Below are 18,699 nucleotides of genomic sequence, written 5' to 3'. Positions count from 1 at the left end.
GCCAATGGCCCATTTGGTCCAGCATCCTGTCTCACAGTGGTCAGCCAGATGCCTGTGGGAAACCCACAAGCAGGACCTGAGGACAACAGCACTCTGCCTACCTGTGATTCGCACCAACTGATATTCGGAGGTATACTGACTCTTGACAGTGGAGGTAGAACATGGCCATCATAGCTAGTGTCTGTCAATAGCCTTGTCTCCCATGAATTTAATCTTTTAAAGCCATCCAAGTTGGTGATCAACACTATGAGAGTAAGTTCCATAGTTTAACCATGTGCTGCATGAAGAAGTACTTTCTTTTATCTGTCCTGAATCTTCCAACATTCATCTTCAGTAGATGTCTACTAGGTCTAGTGTTACGAGAGTGTGAGAAAGACTTTTCTCTATTCATTTTCAGCATACCGTGGAGAACTTCCACTGTGTCACTTCTTACTCGCCTTTCCTCTAAACTAAAATGTCCCAAACACTGCGACCTTTCTTCACAAGGAGTTGCTCCTGTGATGGAGGAACACTCAAGAGAAGCTTCTACCACCCACTTTCTTGCTGCCAGTGGGTCATTGTGGTAGTTGCTGCTACCACCCTCCCACTTACTCTTGAAGCCCAGATGGGAGAGGAATGGATATATGACTCTTGATAGGAATGGGAATGTTTCCTTTTTAACAAAAAAAGAGGAAGGAGGAAAGTAAATTTGAGTATTGCGCTGTGTTTGTCACTTGAGCTGAGGGAAACAGCTGGGACCACTAGAAGGGGTCTTCCAAGCAAAGTCTTAGTCCACCAAGTATAAACCATCTTGTGGGAAAATGAAAAACTTTGAGGATGAGACAGTAAATAGTTCAAGGGAACTTCTGGCTGGGACAGATGGCATTCAAGCAGCCAATTGGTAAAAGGATCTAGTTGAGAATGCTTGGCAGATGGAGAAGAGAAAGGAGAAAAGTAAGCAAAAGTGTAGTGAGCAGAACTGAGAGAGGGGAGAAATAATGGTTCTTTCTTTCTTTTTCCTGACATGGAAGCTTGATATTTCATGGCCGGACATATTTGCTTCCTGGGCTATAATCATAAAGCCAAAATAGAGGGGGCTTTTTCATTTTACCATTTTCATTTACTTTTTAGATCCTTTGATAAGTCTTTCAATTTCTTCTTGACACACAAACAGAACTTTCCCCTTGATTTGTCTCCAATCTCTTGTTATGATCTGTTCCCTGAAGTATCGTGATGTGCACATGCTGTGATCTTTTTCTCAGGAGAGTATCAATCAATCAATCAGAACTTGTTAAATGTCATTAGTGCATTCAGAATTTGTCCTGTCTTTTTTAGTTTTACAAAAGTTTTCTTGGAAAGGCTTTTTGCAAGGCCTTTGTGTTTTTGTAGGGTCATGCAAATCAGCTAAATATAACGCTTCCCAGCTTCATTCAGCTCGACTTTGCATATTTTCCCCACAGCTGCAATTGCTCAAACTGGCTGTCCGAAGTCTCCTCTCTCACATGCATATGCAAAGCAGCTTTATAAACAGCAACACTTTAAAAACCACTAAATTTGGCTTAATGAAAAGGTAGCAGAGGCCTACCTTTTGACTTTCAATTATCCAAATACAAGACGCTTCCAGAAAGGTTGTTGCATGACCCTCCTTCCCATTTGCCCCATAATTTTTTTTATTTTGTATTCCTACCTCCTTGTACAAATCTTACACCTAAATATATGGCTTGCAGCTAAAATAGATTAGTAGTTTGCATGTCTGATATCTTATTCTGAACTGATTCTCATCAGTTGTGGGTATTTGTTGTAAACTTCATAGTTAAATATTAAAATTACACAGTGTTGTCCTAGAATTGGAGCATAGCCATTTTGTTTCTTTAGCCTGTGGTTAGATTAGATTGTGTGTTTTTTTCTGAATGACAGATACAGAAGGTTTATTCTTTATCCACTGCTAAACTATTTTTAACACTGCATTCTTCCCATTCTCTCTAGTTAGAAAAGACAGCCTTGAAAATGCTGAAGGGAACATTTCTTTGTTTTCTCTCTTTTGTCTGTGAGGTACATGCACAAATTGCAACTATCATAGCATATGCATAATTTTCTGCCACTAGGGGCTCAAGATCTGGATCGCATCCGTTTATCCACCTACAGAACAGCATGCAAGCTTAGATTTGTACAGAAGAAATGCAACTGTAAGTATGCCACTGGTTAATTCGAATTACCATCATTAATCTTATCTTCCACTTTAGAGTTGTGTTTGTTCCCCAGTTGAAATGCAAATAGGAATTTATTTTAATACGCAAAATGCTAATAAGAACACCTGGTTCTCCAGAAGAGCATGTTATTACACTACTGCTAATTATACTTTAAAGTTTAAATGTTTGCATGTGGGTGAGGGTAAGAGAGAGTGGGTGGAGCTTTTTAAGCACATCTACTTTTCCCTTAGCAAAATGATGAGATGAACTATAAAATAAATAAAATCCCCCCCCTTTTTTGTTTCTTTTCAACACAATTAGATTTGTTCACCTTACCTCTAAGATTACCTTGTGCAGCTGGGTGGAACTTATTTTAAGCATCTACAGTCCCAACTAATTTTTACCTTCAGAATTTTCATTATTAGAAGGCAAAGCAAATTTTAAGTGGTAAATAGGTCATTATAACAAGCCATTCTTAAGAATGCTACATCCTCCTTATACCATTATTTACAGCTTTTATATAATATTTTGCATATTATAGGACCAAAACAGCTCCTGAAATAATTAACATGGCGTTGATGGCATCTGATTATTTTTGTTTATGTATGGTGAGAGCCAGTGTGGTGTAGTGGTTAAGGTTCTGGATTAGGACTCGAGACGCCCAGGGTTCAAATCCCCATTTGGCTATGAAGCTCACTGGGTGACCTTGGGCCAGTTACTGTCTCTCAGCCTAACCTACCTCACAGGGTTGTTGTGGGGATTAAATGAGGAGGAGGGAACCATGAGTGCCATCTTGAGCTCGTTGGGGGAAAAGGTGGGATATAAATGCAGTTAATACATAAAATAAATTATGGTCACTATGCAGATCTGAAGGATGTGTGTCTGGGATTTGCTAGAGGGAAAGCTTCTATATTGACTCTGCTTCCCAAATGGAATATGAGAACTTCCTAATAAGTAAGATTCCATGCACTGCATACCCTGTACTTAATATTGGCATATGGCTGAATCCGGTGATATTCTGCATGCCTGCTTGCCTTATTTAAAAAAACAAAAACAGAACTTATCTCTTTAGGTATTATTGGAGGATACAAAAAGGGTGAAGCCAGCCAGCCTGCTTGCTTCATCAGAGCTGCTAAACTCAGTAAACCCCTTTGCTGTTGTCCTATACTGTGGTACCTCGGGTTACGAACGCTTCAGGTTACAGACTCCGCTAACCCAGAAATATTACCTCTGGTTAAGAACTTTGCTTCAGGATGACAACAGAAATTGTGCTCCGGTGGTGCGGCAGCAGCAGGAGGCCCCATTAGCTAAAGTGGTGCTTCAGGTTAAGAACAGTTTCAGGTTAAGAATAGACCTCCAGAACGAATTAAGTACTTAACCCGAGATACCACTGTACATGAGTGTAGCTGTACTGATCTGTTGTGTATTGGTTTAAGTAAATAGAACTACAACAATAGCCGATAGGAGGCAAATGGGGCAAGTCTGTCCTGTGATGTGTATCCATTTCCATTCTAACAGGTTGCATGTGTATATCCAGCATCTAGGGTGGTTGTGTAATCGACAAAATGCCTTTATTAGTGAGTTGTTGCCAGTCAAGTAACCTCCTGCCTTTCTCCAGACATGTCTCTGCCACATCTGTTGCTTTATACTGATGTAGTTACACTATATCCAATGATCATTCACAATAGTACTTAAACACTAGGTTAGTGCCCTGGTCTGCGTTGCCTCATCAGTAAATGCCACAATTTGCAATGTTGCTGTGTGGTCTGTGTGCTGGATTTTACAAGCTCATTTGCCAGTGAAAGAACTCACATCAATAATTATATAGAGAGTCCTATGGCCTGATTATGTACCTTTTTTTTTTTAATGGGCTTTACATTTTCAGTCCTTGACACAGGACTGCAGCCCAAGTACTAACATATTCAGCTGTACTCCATTGCTTCAAAGCAATTTGAGAATTTTTTATTCTCAGCAGGCAGCTAAAACGCACACCGCTCCTTAGCTACTTCCTTTTACTAGACTATAACCACTTTTATAAATCCAGGTTCACCCACAACTTGTACTCCATACATATCGCCAAGATTCTAGAAGAGTATTCTCAGCACACTGCTGCCAAATGCACAGAACTTATCTGCCATAGGATTTGGTGATGGGTGGCTTTAAAAGAGCTTTTGACTGTTCATGAACACCTAGTACTTGCAGTGTGTGTGCGCGCGCGCGTGAAATATCACATTGCCTTGCATTTTTCAGAAGGTTAATTTAAAATTCTTTGGTTTTCCAAAAGCAGTTTATGTGCTTCCTTATCAATTAGACTTAGCAAGCTAAGTTGTCCAGTCACAAAACAACAGCAAATTTGAATTCCTCACACCCAAAAGCATATTTTAAAGACCACTCATTGAAGAAATCTGCAAAAATTAAGTTTCACCCCCTAAAATGACACACACTTTACTGGTTCAATGTTATGTCTGAACCAGGGATCATGGTTTGTTTTGCTCAGACAAACCAGAGCTAATAAGCCTTGACTTGACATCATAATTTGCTGTGAGCAAAACCAACCATAATGTCCAGTTGAAATGTACCACTAGGTCAATTATCAAATGCCACTATGCCATGGTTAGTTGCTCCTGCACATCCAAGGAGATGAGCGAAGTGAGAGCCAATGTCAGCTAATACATTGGTATAAATATAACATGTATGGTTAATCTTTGGCCCTCCAGATGTTGCTGAACTACAACTGCCATCATCTCTGCCCATTGGCCATACTTGTTGAGGCTCATGGAAATTGTAGTTCAGCAACATCTGGAGTGTCAAAGTTCCCAACACGTGAAATATAACAAATCTAGGAAATACACAATCATCACAATATAATTTTACTGCAGTATTTGAGGTTGGTCATGCAGCTTAGGTTTAATGGATAGGTAGTTGAAGCAAGCCGTAGATGCCATTCATGGTTATGGAAACACATGTCAAAACTTCAGTAGAGAACAGTTAGGGTTCAGTAGTGTAGGGGCTAAGATAGCAGGATCATGAACAACAGAACTGAGTCGAAAATGGGAAGTGTCAGCTTCTATAGCCTGAAGCACTGTATGAACACCAGAATTCTGGATTTCCAGAAATACCTTCTTCCTCAACATAAAATGTTTCATTTGCTGAAAACTACGGCTTTTCGTATTTTATTACTTGTAGCAGTTATTAAAAGTTATTAAAAAGCATTTAGGATGATGAAATCTCAAGCACACATATGATCTCTCTGTGGGCCACAGCAGCGGAGGCAGAGCCTAACAACACACCATAATCAAAACTCCATTATACAATTAAACAGTACTGTACGGCTGGAAAACAACCACCATCCTTGGTGGGCCTTACTCATTGTGCTGCATAGTTATTCTCCAGTGCTGGCTGTTAAAAAAGCAAGGCTGCTGATTTCCCTAGATCAGAATAAACAGTTGGCAGTTGAAAACCTTGGATTTAAAGCCAGGCTGATGATTCTAATATGGGGTTTAATTAGAGCTGACAAACCGGGAGTTCATATCCCTGATGGTTTTTAATTTGGCACCTTGGGGGTTTCAGTGTTATTTTTCTCCTCTGTTCTCTTTTGAATGAAATACTTTTTGCTGTGTCTCATCGGGAGAACAATACAGCTGTTTTCATGGGGAATGGCGTAGTGTGATGACCGCGCAGGCGACCTTGTTAACTTCCACGCCTTCCCCAACTCTAATCCTTCTCTTCCTCATACTCTTCTGCTCAGTTCAAATAGTAGCTAGGCCTCAGAGGCATGTAGGCTAGTCAGCTTCAATTTCTTACATACCTCGGGGCCTCTTTCTCTTCTGCCTGTCACTTTATGTTAGCCTTGTGTCCCACCCTGTCTAATGAACAATAATTCACATCTGTAAATTAAATGCAAGTGCTATTAAAGATGTACTCACTTCAGATATTTTTAAACACATTGTGCTCTGGGCCAGCCTCACATCAGTGGCTATTATATCATCAAGCCGGCAGCAAAGGAACTAGAATCAGAGTGTTAGACTAGGATGCAAAAATGAAGTTCCAATATGGATTTGCAACCCATGTCTTTTAAACCAGTTTCCTAGGTGCAGTTCAATCCTATGCAGTTTTGAAGCAAGTAACATTTACATCACTTGCACTCAGCTCACGATAGGACAGGATCCTTGTTCTCCAATTTACCTGCATTCCTTGCAAAATCAGTTCTTTGTCTTTTGTTGCTAAAGGGATGCAGTCAAAATAAATAAACATAAATCCAAGGTGATGGGGGCTAAGCTGTATGGCAGGTGGTGAGGATTTGTGGCATTCCTGTTCTAAGTTCCACCATGCTTTAAAAGTTATAGTCTAGCGTCACCCTTACAGTATAAGGACACCAGTAGTAATTTCTTTTAACTTAGAACAGAGTGTAATGTTCTCTGATTACCTAGTTCTTTCATTTATTTACTATGCCTCTGTTTTTGTGACCATCAAATAATCTCATTTTCCTCTCTTCCCTGAAAATGTCTTTGTTTTGGATTTGCAAATCATCTTCACATTGTGTAAGATTAAAAATATCTATTTAAGATACCCAGACTCTTACTCCACCTAGGGGTTCAGGGAACATCATCTAAAATTGCTGTTGCCATGTTCCAACAGAGTATAAACTTATATATAAATGTCAGTGTGCATAATATTTTACCCAAATCCCGTTTATTTCTTGCTTTTCTAATTTATATTATTTCCATTTATTGCTGATAGCCCAAGATATTTTTGTGTTAACCGAAACTGTTCCTCTATTCTATTGCTTGCTACTGTCATCCAGTGCATTTGATGATGCAGCATACAATTTTGCTGAGGTGCTACTGAGGCAATAAACATTGGATTCTAGTATTAGTCAGGGAATGGGGATGGATGGGTGAAGTATCAGTAGAGAATGATGCAGTGTAACTCTAAACATATTTATTTGGAAGTAAGTATTTTTAAAGACGTGGGTAGCGCTGTGGGTTAAACCACAGAACCTAGGACTTGCCGATCAGAAGGTCGGCAGCTCGAATCCCCGCGATGGGGTGAGCTCCCGTTGCTCGGTCCCTGCTCCTGCCAACCTAGCAGTTCAAAAGCACAAAGTGCAAGTAGATAAATAGGTACAGCTCCAGTGGGAAGGTAAATGGCATTTCCGTGCACTGCTCTGGTTTCTCCAGAAGCAGCTTAGTCATGCTGGTCACATGACCCGGAAGCTGCATGCTGGCTCCCTCAGCCAATGAAGCGAGATGAGCGCCGCAACCCCAGAGTCGGTCACGACTGGACCTAATGGTCAGGGGTCCCTTTACCTTTACATTATCTTTAAAGTCAGCTGAACTTCTTGGAAAACATGATTAGCATTGAACTGTTAGGGACTCACAGCTTTACAAACATTATTTGACTACCATATAATCTGCAGCCGAGTTTACATTTATTCTAGTTACTTCAATATATTCCTTTAAATAACATACATTTTCTGAATGTGGGTTGGCTAGGTTTGCCAGATAAAATTAATTATGTTATTGATAATGTACTGTAACAGTAATTAAGTGATATATTTGCAGCTGAGCATAATGATGTATACAACCCAAAATGGACAGGTGTCAATTTCAAAAAGACTGACCCTACCCAACAAGATGTATCCCAGTGGAACAGTGTGATTTGAGTGTATTGAGTTGGTTTATAGTAGCAAACAAAACATCAACCAAATTCCCCAGTAACCTTGAAGTTTACTGCTTCTTCAGACCCAAATACTGGTTACTTTTTAGAATGCAGTTTTACTGGTTGGGTTACAGAAACTTAATGTCTGGTTAACTCAAGTTCAGAATGGCACTTCTCTTCTTTCATTTCTGCTTGGTCAGTTAGTGTCTTGGTTCTATTATTCATGTCTTTCCTATATATTAATGTTTCGTTTTTGTATCATTAGGCTGTTCAGAACTCATGCATTATCTTTGTAATCATCACAATTTTGTAAAGTAGGCTAGTATTATTATTCCCATATTACAGAAGTAAGGTTAAGGGCAGTGAGAAAAGCCTAAGGGCACCTAGCAAGTTTATGAATGAGATGAGATTTTAACTGTGGGCAGCTCATTTCACAGTTCAGACTTTACTAGCTAGGACTGCTGTGTGCCTGACTCAGTAACACTGTAAATTAGAAATGGGGTGGAATCATGACCAGCATTTGACAGGTCAGTTGCCATAATAACAATTCTCAATAAAGCATTTTTTTTTTCTTCTTTCACCTCCATAATTTCTTATTTAGTCATGCTGAGAAAATGAGAAAGCTAACTCTGTAACCAATCTATACAGACATTGGTGCAAATACAAATATATTTTTTCCCCTTTGAAACAGCAGATTTCTTAAGGGAACAGCAGAAATCCATACGCCTTGGTTTTTGTTAATTTGATGCAATATGAATATATGGTTAATATGTAAGAGCACACATATATGGCGCTTACTAAAATATGCACACTGCCATCTAGTGGCTAGTAATGTAGCTTTCTCTAATCTGTATTACATCATCCTCAGGAAATGGTATAGAACTCAATATCTGAGGCAGGCTCTTGCCAAAAGCAAGTGTTTCCTTTTTCATATGAAATCTCAAGCTGCTACTGGTTAAATACTGCTTGACCTTTCAGTATTTCCCAAGCAAGGCTTGCTAATTTTATTGAGTGTTGTTGCTTTAATATAATTTCCATCAAATTATTTTGGACAAAACGTAGGGAAACAGGTCTGTAAATTCCTGGATTGTCTGAGATCCCCTTAAACAATGGTAGTCCACTAATTTTCCGACAAGGATGCCAGTCCTAGCAAGCTTATATGTTTTAAACAAAAACTATTTTGAGCTCTTAGAAATGTTGAGTGAAAGCCATCTGGTCCTAATGACTAAATACAGTAGTTGTTTTAGTTTGTGAATGAACACCACACATGTATTCCTTGCCAGCTGTATTAGACTGCTACTCAGCTGCGCTCACTGAAAAGCTGGTTCATGTGTGGCTGTCTCTCACACACCTTTGTCTGAAGTCTGGAGACAAATTGGGCTATTATTAAATTTAAGCCCATCTCAGCTGAGCCACTGGAAGCCAACTGTGGGTATGGGAGTTGTAATGGAAGACCCATTGCAACTTTTCTTAGGAAGAAGAAAAACATGCTTGCTTGTTATTCACTGACCTGTGTTGTGAAGCAAAGAATAATACAAGGAATTCGCTTGACTTCCCAGCTTCATTCTGCAAGTCTTATAAGGTGCTTTGTGAGGGCTTCGCACAAAGAAAGTAAATGCTTTTCTTGTGCACCCAGTTTTCAACCTTGTCTCGTAATGGTCCTACTGCCTCTCTGGTTGGTTTCTATCTTCTGGAGTATTTAAATAATTGTCTATAGTTTCTATAGCTTCCTTAAGTGCCCTAAATATGTAGTCCTTTAGAGGTATGTGTGCACACCACAACACAAAGGGCCTACTCTAATGTTAGGCAGGATAGGATGACTGCCTCAGACAGCTGGTGATGAGTGTGGAGCAGGGAATCCAGGCAAATGGCTGGAGGAAAGAGCTTTGAGAGGAGGCCAAGTGGCCTGCCCTGTGCCCCATAAACTAGCCTGATGCTCTCAGGTGTAGTGGGAGGGTGTGGTCAGCGGCAAGTCTGGCTGGATTCTGTACAAGGAATTGCCGGGGGGTGCTATCTGTTCCTCAGGTAGAAAACATCTCTTGATGTAGCCCTGGATACAAATAGATATGTCCTTGGCGTTTGTACAGCACTAATCTACATTCCTGAACAGGTGGTTTTAAACCAAAAAGTAATTTCCTGTTCATTCACAAGAGCAGCTGAAGTACACACATCCAAGATTCCTCTGGCTGCACATGTGCTTCAGGCTGAGAGGAGGCACACATAGCTTTGTAGAGTTCTAGCCAAAATGCTTTTATAATTCTTCTCTCCTTCATCCTGCTCATAACACCCTCGTTAAAGCCATTTAGGGAGCTTTGTGGCTTAGGACTGATTTCAGAGCAAAATTCTCAGGCTTTTGTCTCAGAATAGGAGCTGGGGCAAGGTTTCATGAAAGCCGCCGCTCCGCCCTTCCCACCTTTTTGTGGTCTTTGAGGTGGTGGTGATAGTGCATTTGCACACGTTTCTACTGCTGTGTAACATTTACCTCTAAGACATAAGCCTGGAGTGAGGGCAGGAATATTTGCTTTTCTCAGCTTTGGGCTTGGCCGCCATCATTGCCTAGTCAAATCTCACTGCCTGTGTGGCATAATCACAAAGCGGATTTGGGGTAAGTGCAATGCTTGCTGCCCTCACTGTGCTATCTTATGGGTAAAAATGTTAAAGGGGAAGTGGCTCCAGCAGCAGGGAAAGCACAACCCCCTGTCAGCCAGGATTGGGGTGGGGGCAGGCCTTTTGTTAGGGGGGCAGAACCTCAGTTAGCTGTGTATTTTTATTGATTGGGGGCAGCTACACCCCCCTTGGCTACTCCCATGGTCACCAGCAAGTAGGGAAAACACTTGAATCTAGGTTTACAAGACCTCCTGGAAAAAAGATTTAAAGGGATGGTTTTCATCAAGCAAGGCCTGATGTCAACTGGGTTTCCCATCTCCAAGTATTCTTACAGTGCAAGGGGTTGGACTAGATGGTTCTCAGGGTCCCTTCTAACTCTACAATTCTATACCACACTCTGCTGTCCTACCATGGTCCTATTGACCACCTGCTAAGAGTTCATATAGGAAGAAAGTGGTTAGGGTTTGAAGAAGCTCTCTCTCTCTCTCTCTCTCTCACACACACACACACACACACAGAGAGAGAGAGAGAGAGAGAGAGGAGATGTTACACTTTAGGAATGTTTGTGACATACTAGTGAGACTGAAAAGACATCATAGTATGAATTGCATCATAGTAGGGCATCCTAGCAACCAGTAGCTTGCTATGGTGGAAAAAAAGCCAGTCTTTCCTTGCAGCTGGTCTTTCCTAGCAGCAAGGTTTGCTTTCTGCAGGCTGCAGGATCTGTGTGGCTCTGCCCAATGGTTAGAAGCTGAGCAACAACTGCACAGAATCTTGTCTGTGCTGTGCAGCCTCTAAATCAAACTGGAAAGATCGACCTACAGGGCAGGCAAGCAAATATTCATTGTCTCTCCCCTCCCCTTTTATTCCCTGCATTAGGTGCGTTTCTATATAACATTGTGGGTGGGTTGAATTAATTTTTAAGAGAATAAAGGAAGTTGTGTTGATAATCTCTGCTTTTTCTGATGTAATTACTGTTTTCTAACCAAATATATGCCCTCTTCTGTACAGTGGAGAGATTGCAGGAAGTGTGTAAAAGGTAACTGCTAAGTTTCTGTAGCTTCTTTCATTCTTTGTAATCTCTTCAGACGTAAATCCTTTGAGGATTGTGTATGAAACAGTAATGCAGTAGCTTATTCATTCATTCATTCATTCATTCATTCATTCATTCATTTGGATTGTATCTTCATCTTATATTTAGTTAGAGGCATTGTATGATAAATGAATAGGAAAAATCCACCCCAAAGGTCACCAGACTATGCCATATAATTCCTGTTAGGCGAACAGTTCAGTTGAGTTTGAGTTCCATATTGGCCATAGATCCTAAGAAAAAAATGTTACAACACAATGCATAATGGGGTGGACAACACAACTCACAATTTGTAGACAGTTACAATGAGCAAGAGCTCAGCCAGCCAAAATTAGTTTTCATTACAGCAGTCACAGATGATAGCAATTTACAGCAAGAGATTCAATAGAAGCAGCATGAGATTTGGATAATGCTAAAGTGTGAGATGCTGACTTGATGAGTAATTCTTTATATCAATTATCTGATCGTTTCAAGATCTGACTGGTTTCCCTTGCCCAAAAGCAGTTGGGGAAGAAACATGTTTCTAACCAATATATAAGCAGAGTATTTTTTTAAATCCAAATGTTATGAGATCCTCAGTTTCTCCCATGTCACAAAAGCATAGGCCAAATCTAGACATAATGTAAAGATGTGAGCCTATGCTAGGCTTGGGCTCAGGAGCTGCCTCTTCCTCCTCCTCTTCCAGTGTCTGCTGCCCTCTCCAACGCCACCACCCTCTGCACCTTCGCCAGAGGGGGTACCCAGAAGAGGACCACCAGTGATGGCCTAAAGGTCTGGGAGAGGTTCATACAGGATAGCCATGGTGACAAGAAATTGTATGCAGGCAAGAATATTGGGGGGGGGGCTTCAAGAATAAGGTTTGACAGACTGCCTACCCCCCCCCCTTTGTTTATAATGCTTTGCAACAGCTGTGATGCAGATGGCGATGACTGGGCAGGCAGCACCCCGCTTCACTTCTGCAGCGAGATTAGGCCCAGTGAATAAAAAGAGACCCAACTGCTAAGTAACCATTTGCAATTCTGTTCTGTCCATAAAGAGGCCGCTCAATTCTTTTTACAGGCTGGTAACTTTTGTGAGCTTCTTTAGAGGCTGTGCCATATTCAGTTGGGTTTTCCTTACCATTTAAAGTGTTCTCATTAACAAGATGGGAGAGAACAAAACAAGTTTGAAGTCTCAGTTTATTTATTCAGTAAGCAGAGTTTAAAGAGCCTGCAGCAAAATACAATCCACCACTGAAAACCCTTGGGGCAAGAGAGAACTAAGGGAGACCTTCCCTGTTTTTATTCAGTAGACAGATTTTTAAAAGGCTGCATGCCCAAAATGACTGGTGAGGGGCATCTATTGGCCCAAAGGTTTTCTGTTGTGTCTCCATTTATTTCAATAGACATATCTGGGTTTTGCAAGATTTTTTTTATTGATTACTTGCAAAAACCCTTGAGATGTCGAGTATCCAAAGGAAATGTTTGCAAAAGCCTGATTGTTTTTAAGCTTGAACACAGTGATGTTAATGCATCCTTACAAATTATCTCCCTCCACAAAGCCATTGTTAGCACTCCTGGGTGGGGTGGGGGTGTAAAACACAGGCACCAGGCTTATGGGATTTTTTGCCAATTGAGATCCAGCAGGCGCCTTCGGGGTCAAATTTTAAACGCCTGCTGAAAACTTTTTTATTCTGCCAGGCAATTAAGAATGTATCTTTCCACAATGGTTTATTGAGGTCTGTTTTTAACTTTTTAATACATGATTTGTTATTGTATGTTCTATGTATTATTGCTGTAAATTGCTTTGATATTTCTTCTTCTTCTGATATAACACTATATAACTGTTTTTAGAAATAAATACAGTTATTTAACCTCTTCTCCTTCCCCCACGACCTCAGCGTGACTAACAGAATCAAGGTGTGTGTGATTTAGGTCAGACAAATGATGCTGTGGAAGGTTAAAAACCTCTTCCCTAGCAGAGCCCTTCCAGTCAATGTCACCTTCCCCAAACTGCTTTAAAATAAAATGAAAAGTCAGGAGATTCTTCATATAATTTATGTATCATAATTTGTTTGTGGTTCCTTGCCCTGTGTGGTATATGGTATTTGGAGATAGATAGATAGATAGATAGATAGATAGATAGATAGATAGATAGATAGATAGATAGATAATGGATTCTGGGACGTGGGTGGCGCGTGGTCAAAACCACTGAGCCTTGGGATTGCTGATCAGAAGGTTGGTGGTTCGAATCCCCATGACTGGGTGAGCTCCTATTGCTCAGTCCCAACTCCTGCCAACCTAGCAGTTCGAAAGCACGTCAAAGTGCACGTAGATAAATAGGTACCACTCCGACGGGAAGGTAAACGGCGTGCACTGCTCTGGTTTGCCAGAAGCAGCTTAGTCATACTGGCCACATGACCCGGAAGCTGTACGCCGGCTCCCTCGGCCAAGAAAGCGAGATGAACGCCGCAACCCCAGAGTCGTTCGCGACTTGACTTAACTGTCAGGGGTCCTTTACCTTTTTATATACGGATTCTACTAATTTCATGCATGAGATCAAAAGAACTTCTAGCATACTGCAGTCCTGAATCACCAAATGTCTTGGAATTCAGGTCATCTCAAAGGGTTTGCCACATGTCAAAGTAGCTTGTGTGGAAGTTGATGGACGTTAAATGGAATGTTGGAGAGAGCCAATCAGTGCGGGAGCAGCCTGTTAGGACTAGACTGTCAGCTTCTAGGTCCAAAAGCTACATAAAGCTTCAAAATTGAAAACAAAAACCTCCTTGTGCCTTTCTTTTTCTTCTTTTTGCTTTATAAAATATATTTGGCCTTATAGTTCTCTATAAATATGTATCCAATCACCTGTAGTTGTATTTTCTTTTTAATTCCATTCTGGTCTAATGAAATGAGCACCTGAAAAGGAGACCTATGTTTCCTTTGTGTATAAAAATGACAATGTTTTGGTGGGCAAACGATTTTATTTTTTTGAGTTGTTGCATCTCCTCCTCTTGCCTCCCCTTACTGCTGCTGGCTCCCTAAAAAAACCCCATCAAGGAGTCTCTGGCCCCCATGCGGCATTGGTAAGGGGTGGGCTTTTCCCTTAAGCCAGCCATTTTCAGGGTGCACCTTTTTTCTTCCATATGGAAAGCACAGAAGACATCACTGATTCCCTTACTGTGCATTGGTTCGGGGGACAGAGAAAGACTATCCCTCCAAAAACGGTTTGGACGAAGAAACCCATCCAATGCTGAGGACCCGTTTGTCCCAAAACCCCGTGGCAAGGGTGAGCTTTTTTGGGGAGTGTAGCCTTTGCTTTCCCCCACATGCCTGTCAGTGGACACAGGATTGCTATTTTGATTTTTACCCAAAATATACCTGTAAACATGGTATCATGGGAAAAGGAAAAGGAAGCCACTCCAAATTGTTTCACTCCACCAATTTCCATTGAAACAATTTTGTACACCCCCGCAAAAAAACAAAAACAAAATGAGGCCCCACTCACAAACCAGCGGTGGGGGGAGAACGTGTCATTTCAAGCAGATCTAAGTATATATTTTATCTGTAAAAATGCTATAACCTAAGATAGGATTATTTTCTGTCTCTTTTGTGGGCATTTATCTGATTGTTAGTACTATCTTGCATCCTACATAGTGCACTTAGTGGATATTTGGAATGTAATAGAAGCATTGCGGGAAAATTCATTGAACAACCTGGATCCGAACATAGAACTGAATGTGGCTCGAATTGAAGCTGTCCTGTCCACCGTTTTTTACCAACTGAACAAACGCATGCCAACTACCCACCAGATCAACGTAGAGCAATCCATCAGCTTACTACTCAACTTCCTGCTGGCAGCTTTTGATCCGTAAGTTTTCCTTCTAATATTATTGATTTTAATATTTACTGTACACAGAAAAAGAGTACCAAAGTGAAATATCGGTTTGAGCTGGGCCTTGGACAAAGTGAAATTCCCGAATTACTGTTGTTGTTCAGAACTTTCTTAATTATGACTATAAAGGCTATATGTTACACATGTAGATGTGTGCAATATTACCTTGTTGCCTCAGGGATTGGAGAAGTGGGAGTTGGAGGGAATGCTTAAATCTTTCCCTCCCTACCACTGTCTGCTCTCTCTCTCTCTCTCTCTCTCTCTCACACACACACACACACACACACACACACACAGCTTTACCAAAAGGGTCATTGCAGTAATGTGCATGCAACGTCGAGTTTGGCCCCAAGCAGAACACTTCAAAATGCAAAATTGTTCCATTCTTTAGGTATTATTATTGCTGGTGGAAACATCTGCAGCAGTGTTTATTCTGTAGCAGTGGCATGGGGTTAGTGGCTTATTGTTTGAAGGAAACTCTTTTTGCTGCAAGCTTAGGCAGCTGTGAGCAATTTCCCCCCTTTTCCTTGTTAATGTAGCAAACTGTGAGATTCCAACAGAAAAAAATGGCAATAGAATTCATATTATTACTACAGCCTGAAACCTTGCATTTGAAGGCCTAGGGGAGGTGGAGACAACCAAACAAATGTGAATTTATGGGAAAGAGACATCCCTAATGTCATGTTACAGATGAGCGTTCTGTGTATATATGTAAATTACGGTAATTGAGTATAGGATCCATCAGCATGTTATTGGCATTCTTAAAAGCATCTGAATAGCCTGAAATTACAAACTGGATTGACTGGGATCAGCTTTGTGCTTCGACAGGTGCAAATTATCTATTACCTCATTACTGTTTTCTATTATGAAAATGCACTGGTTGGAAATCCACACTATTAAAGTACCATTAAAATAAGTTGCCTTGTGTTCCCGCTTGCCTACCCACCCCCCTCTTGCCCTCCTCCCCAGCACACACTTGATGGAGTTCTTGCTTGGCATTGTGTACCTTCCAGAGTCAGATCAACTGGTACAGCTTAGTCACCATGGCAACACCTGGGGTGAGGTGGGAGGGAGCAACCGTTCCACATGACAAAGTAGCAGAGGCAATGTGTGCCTGTATCCAGCCAGCTCTCCTGCCCTCTCCAAGGAGAAATTGTCAGTAGGCTGTGAAACTGTGGCCTTCAGTGTTTGGAAAAGATTCCACAACAAGGCGGAAGCTCTTTTAAAAAAAGAAGTAACAGTAAACCCTGAATTCTTGACTCTTCACAAGAACAGGGAAGAAACCAACTGAGAATGCCTGGGCACATGTTTTGCTGCCCACTGCCTGTAAGCCTCCCTCCCTCCCAACAAAACCATCACTGTGAAAATGAGATCATTCGTAATACCCATTTTGTTTCTGGAGTTTAGCATTGCAAGGCTTTGAAGATGCATACAAAACACCATCCCACAGAGGAAGGACTGAAAAAGTATTGCTTTTGTAAATGATGGAGTGATCTATGTTAACACAGTATTGCTCTCACATAGAATGTGCTCAACAACTATTCTATGCACTTTTGGTAGCTAGGTAATTGTAGGACCTGGAGTATATCCAAAAATGCAAATTGTTCTAAAATAGCAACTGCTTTCATTTCAAGTACTGTAAACCAGAGCTGTCCTCACTATGCTGACATAGTGCTTCGAATTTGTGATTGAATTAATAGAGGGGTAATCAGAAATCCTAAATGTGAGCCTCAATGAGCCATATAGCCTGATAGGATGGATGAAGAATCCCAGGAGTTCTGGGCAGGAAATGCATTTTATTAATTTCGCCTGGTGTGGCTAAATATTAAAGACTCGGTCAAGTGGAATGACCATAGAAATGTTAACAGAGTTTCCATTCTTGTTGCTACTTAAGATGTAGCTTAGCAATTTTGGATTGAAGGTTTGAGTTATATTAACAGTGCAGGCCTATGCCTATCTACTCATGCTTAGGCCCCACTGAGTTCAATGGGGCTTCTTCCCAGGGAATTACATATAGCAAAGCAGCTCCCTTAGCTAAATGTGACTGCCTGTGTTATCTGCATCTAGATGCCTTCATCTGCAACAAAGCATGTCTTCCCCATATTGGTCTCTACAGCCACAGCAGGCACTGTAACTCTCCAATGGTTTGACTTTACCCCCAAATGCACACTCCTCTATTGTCTCCCAAGACAGATGAATGCCAATAACAACAGTTATCATGTAGCCTACTCACAGTGAGAGCAGGAAACACTGGTCTCACCGTGAATTGGCATCATAGATATACTTAGTTATATGACATTGTAATGTCATCATGTTAATCATATTATCCCAATGGGCTGCCAGCAAATTAGTAGCGGCCGCCATTTTATCCCAGAGCAATAAGAGTGAGCAATCCTAACAAGAGCCTTAAAGTCAAGTTGTAAGGAAATATCCAAGTGTCTTTTGCTGCAAGGCAGGATGGAAATCTTTTAAATAGACAAACTGTACTCATAATTGCAGGGAACTCATTGGAAATACATTTGGTGAAGGCCCACAAATCAAAGGTGTGTGTAAGGAAGGCTTTTCCGAGGTCAGAGTATAGGGTCTTTGATTTCTACCAAGAGGTGCAAATGAAGGCATTTTCTTCTGATCACATCTAATTTGGTTCCCTGACGCAGCTTGTCACTCAGTTCTTTTTATCAGCAATCACAGCAATTGCATGTGCAGAGAGACAGGGATTTCTGCTTGCTTCCTTTCAAATCAGACTCCTTATTTTTGCCCTGAAATATATTAAACTCTTTTATAAATGGGACAGGGCAACATTAAGTAATGCTAGGGAGTGGGGAGGCCACCTGCTCATCTTTTTTGCTACTGGTTACAACCCACTTGCAGCTTTGATTATCTGCTGCATTCATGCCATTAAAACACACACACACACACACCCCTCTATTCCTATGTTCATGGCACACACGCTCTGCTCAGTAAAATACATTTTTCAGAATATATTATCAGAATAGTATGAATACAATACAAATAAAAGGGGGGGAGCTCATGCTTCATTATTTTTAAACTTTCACCTACTCTTATGGAGAATAATACAGCTTATTTCCAGAGGGAAATCTAGATGAGGTTTTGTTAAATCAGCTTGGAAGTGTTATTGGCTCTGATAGAGTATGCAAAAGCATGCACAGGGTTTTAGTCATATGCTATAGATTTTGTTTTGCGATAGCCTCTAGCTAATATGGTATAGAGTAGTACTATTGGCTTTGGACAGCTGGAGCACCCTGTGGCCTCAGGTCTTTTACTGATGTTTCATATGCGTTA

The 18,699-nt window shown here is 40.9% G+C and overlaps 1 protein-coding gene across 22 annotated transcripts in view; it reads left to right on the top strand.

Annotated features, from left to right (window-relative positions):
- The window catches only part of DTNA (dystrobrevin alpha), a 179,494-nt gene that overhangs the window by 100,029 nt on the left and 60,766 nt on the right, over nt 1–18,699 (top strand). For 21 of the 22 annotated variants that reach the window (XM_081918514.1, XM_081918512.1, XM_081918515.1 and 18 more), the window contains 2 exons: nt 2,085–2,165; nt 15,159–15,372. In XM_081918514.1, the coding sequence (XP_081774640.1) occupies nt 2,085–2,165; nt 15,159–15,372 (295 nt within the window). Of the gene's footprint in view, nt 1–2,084; nt 2,166–11,117; nt 11,266–15,158; nt 15,373–18,699 lie in introns of those variants that run through there. The other variant, XM_081918504.1, reaches the window with a different exon arrangement.

Source organism: Podarcis melisellensis (genome assembly GCF_964234715.1).
Source record: "Podarcis melisellensis genome assembly, chromosome: 7".
In the NCBI taxonomy this organism is placed as follows: Eukaryota; Metazoa; Chordata; class Lepidosauria; order Squamata; family Lacertidae; genus Podarcis; species Podarcis melisellensis.
Note: the sequence above shows the minus strand (reverse complement) of the source record. Positions and strands in the feature narration are given on the sequence as shown.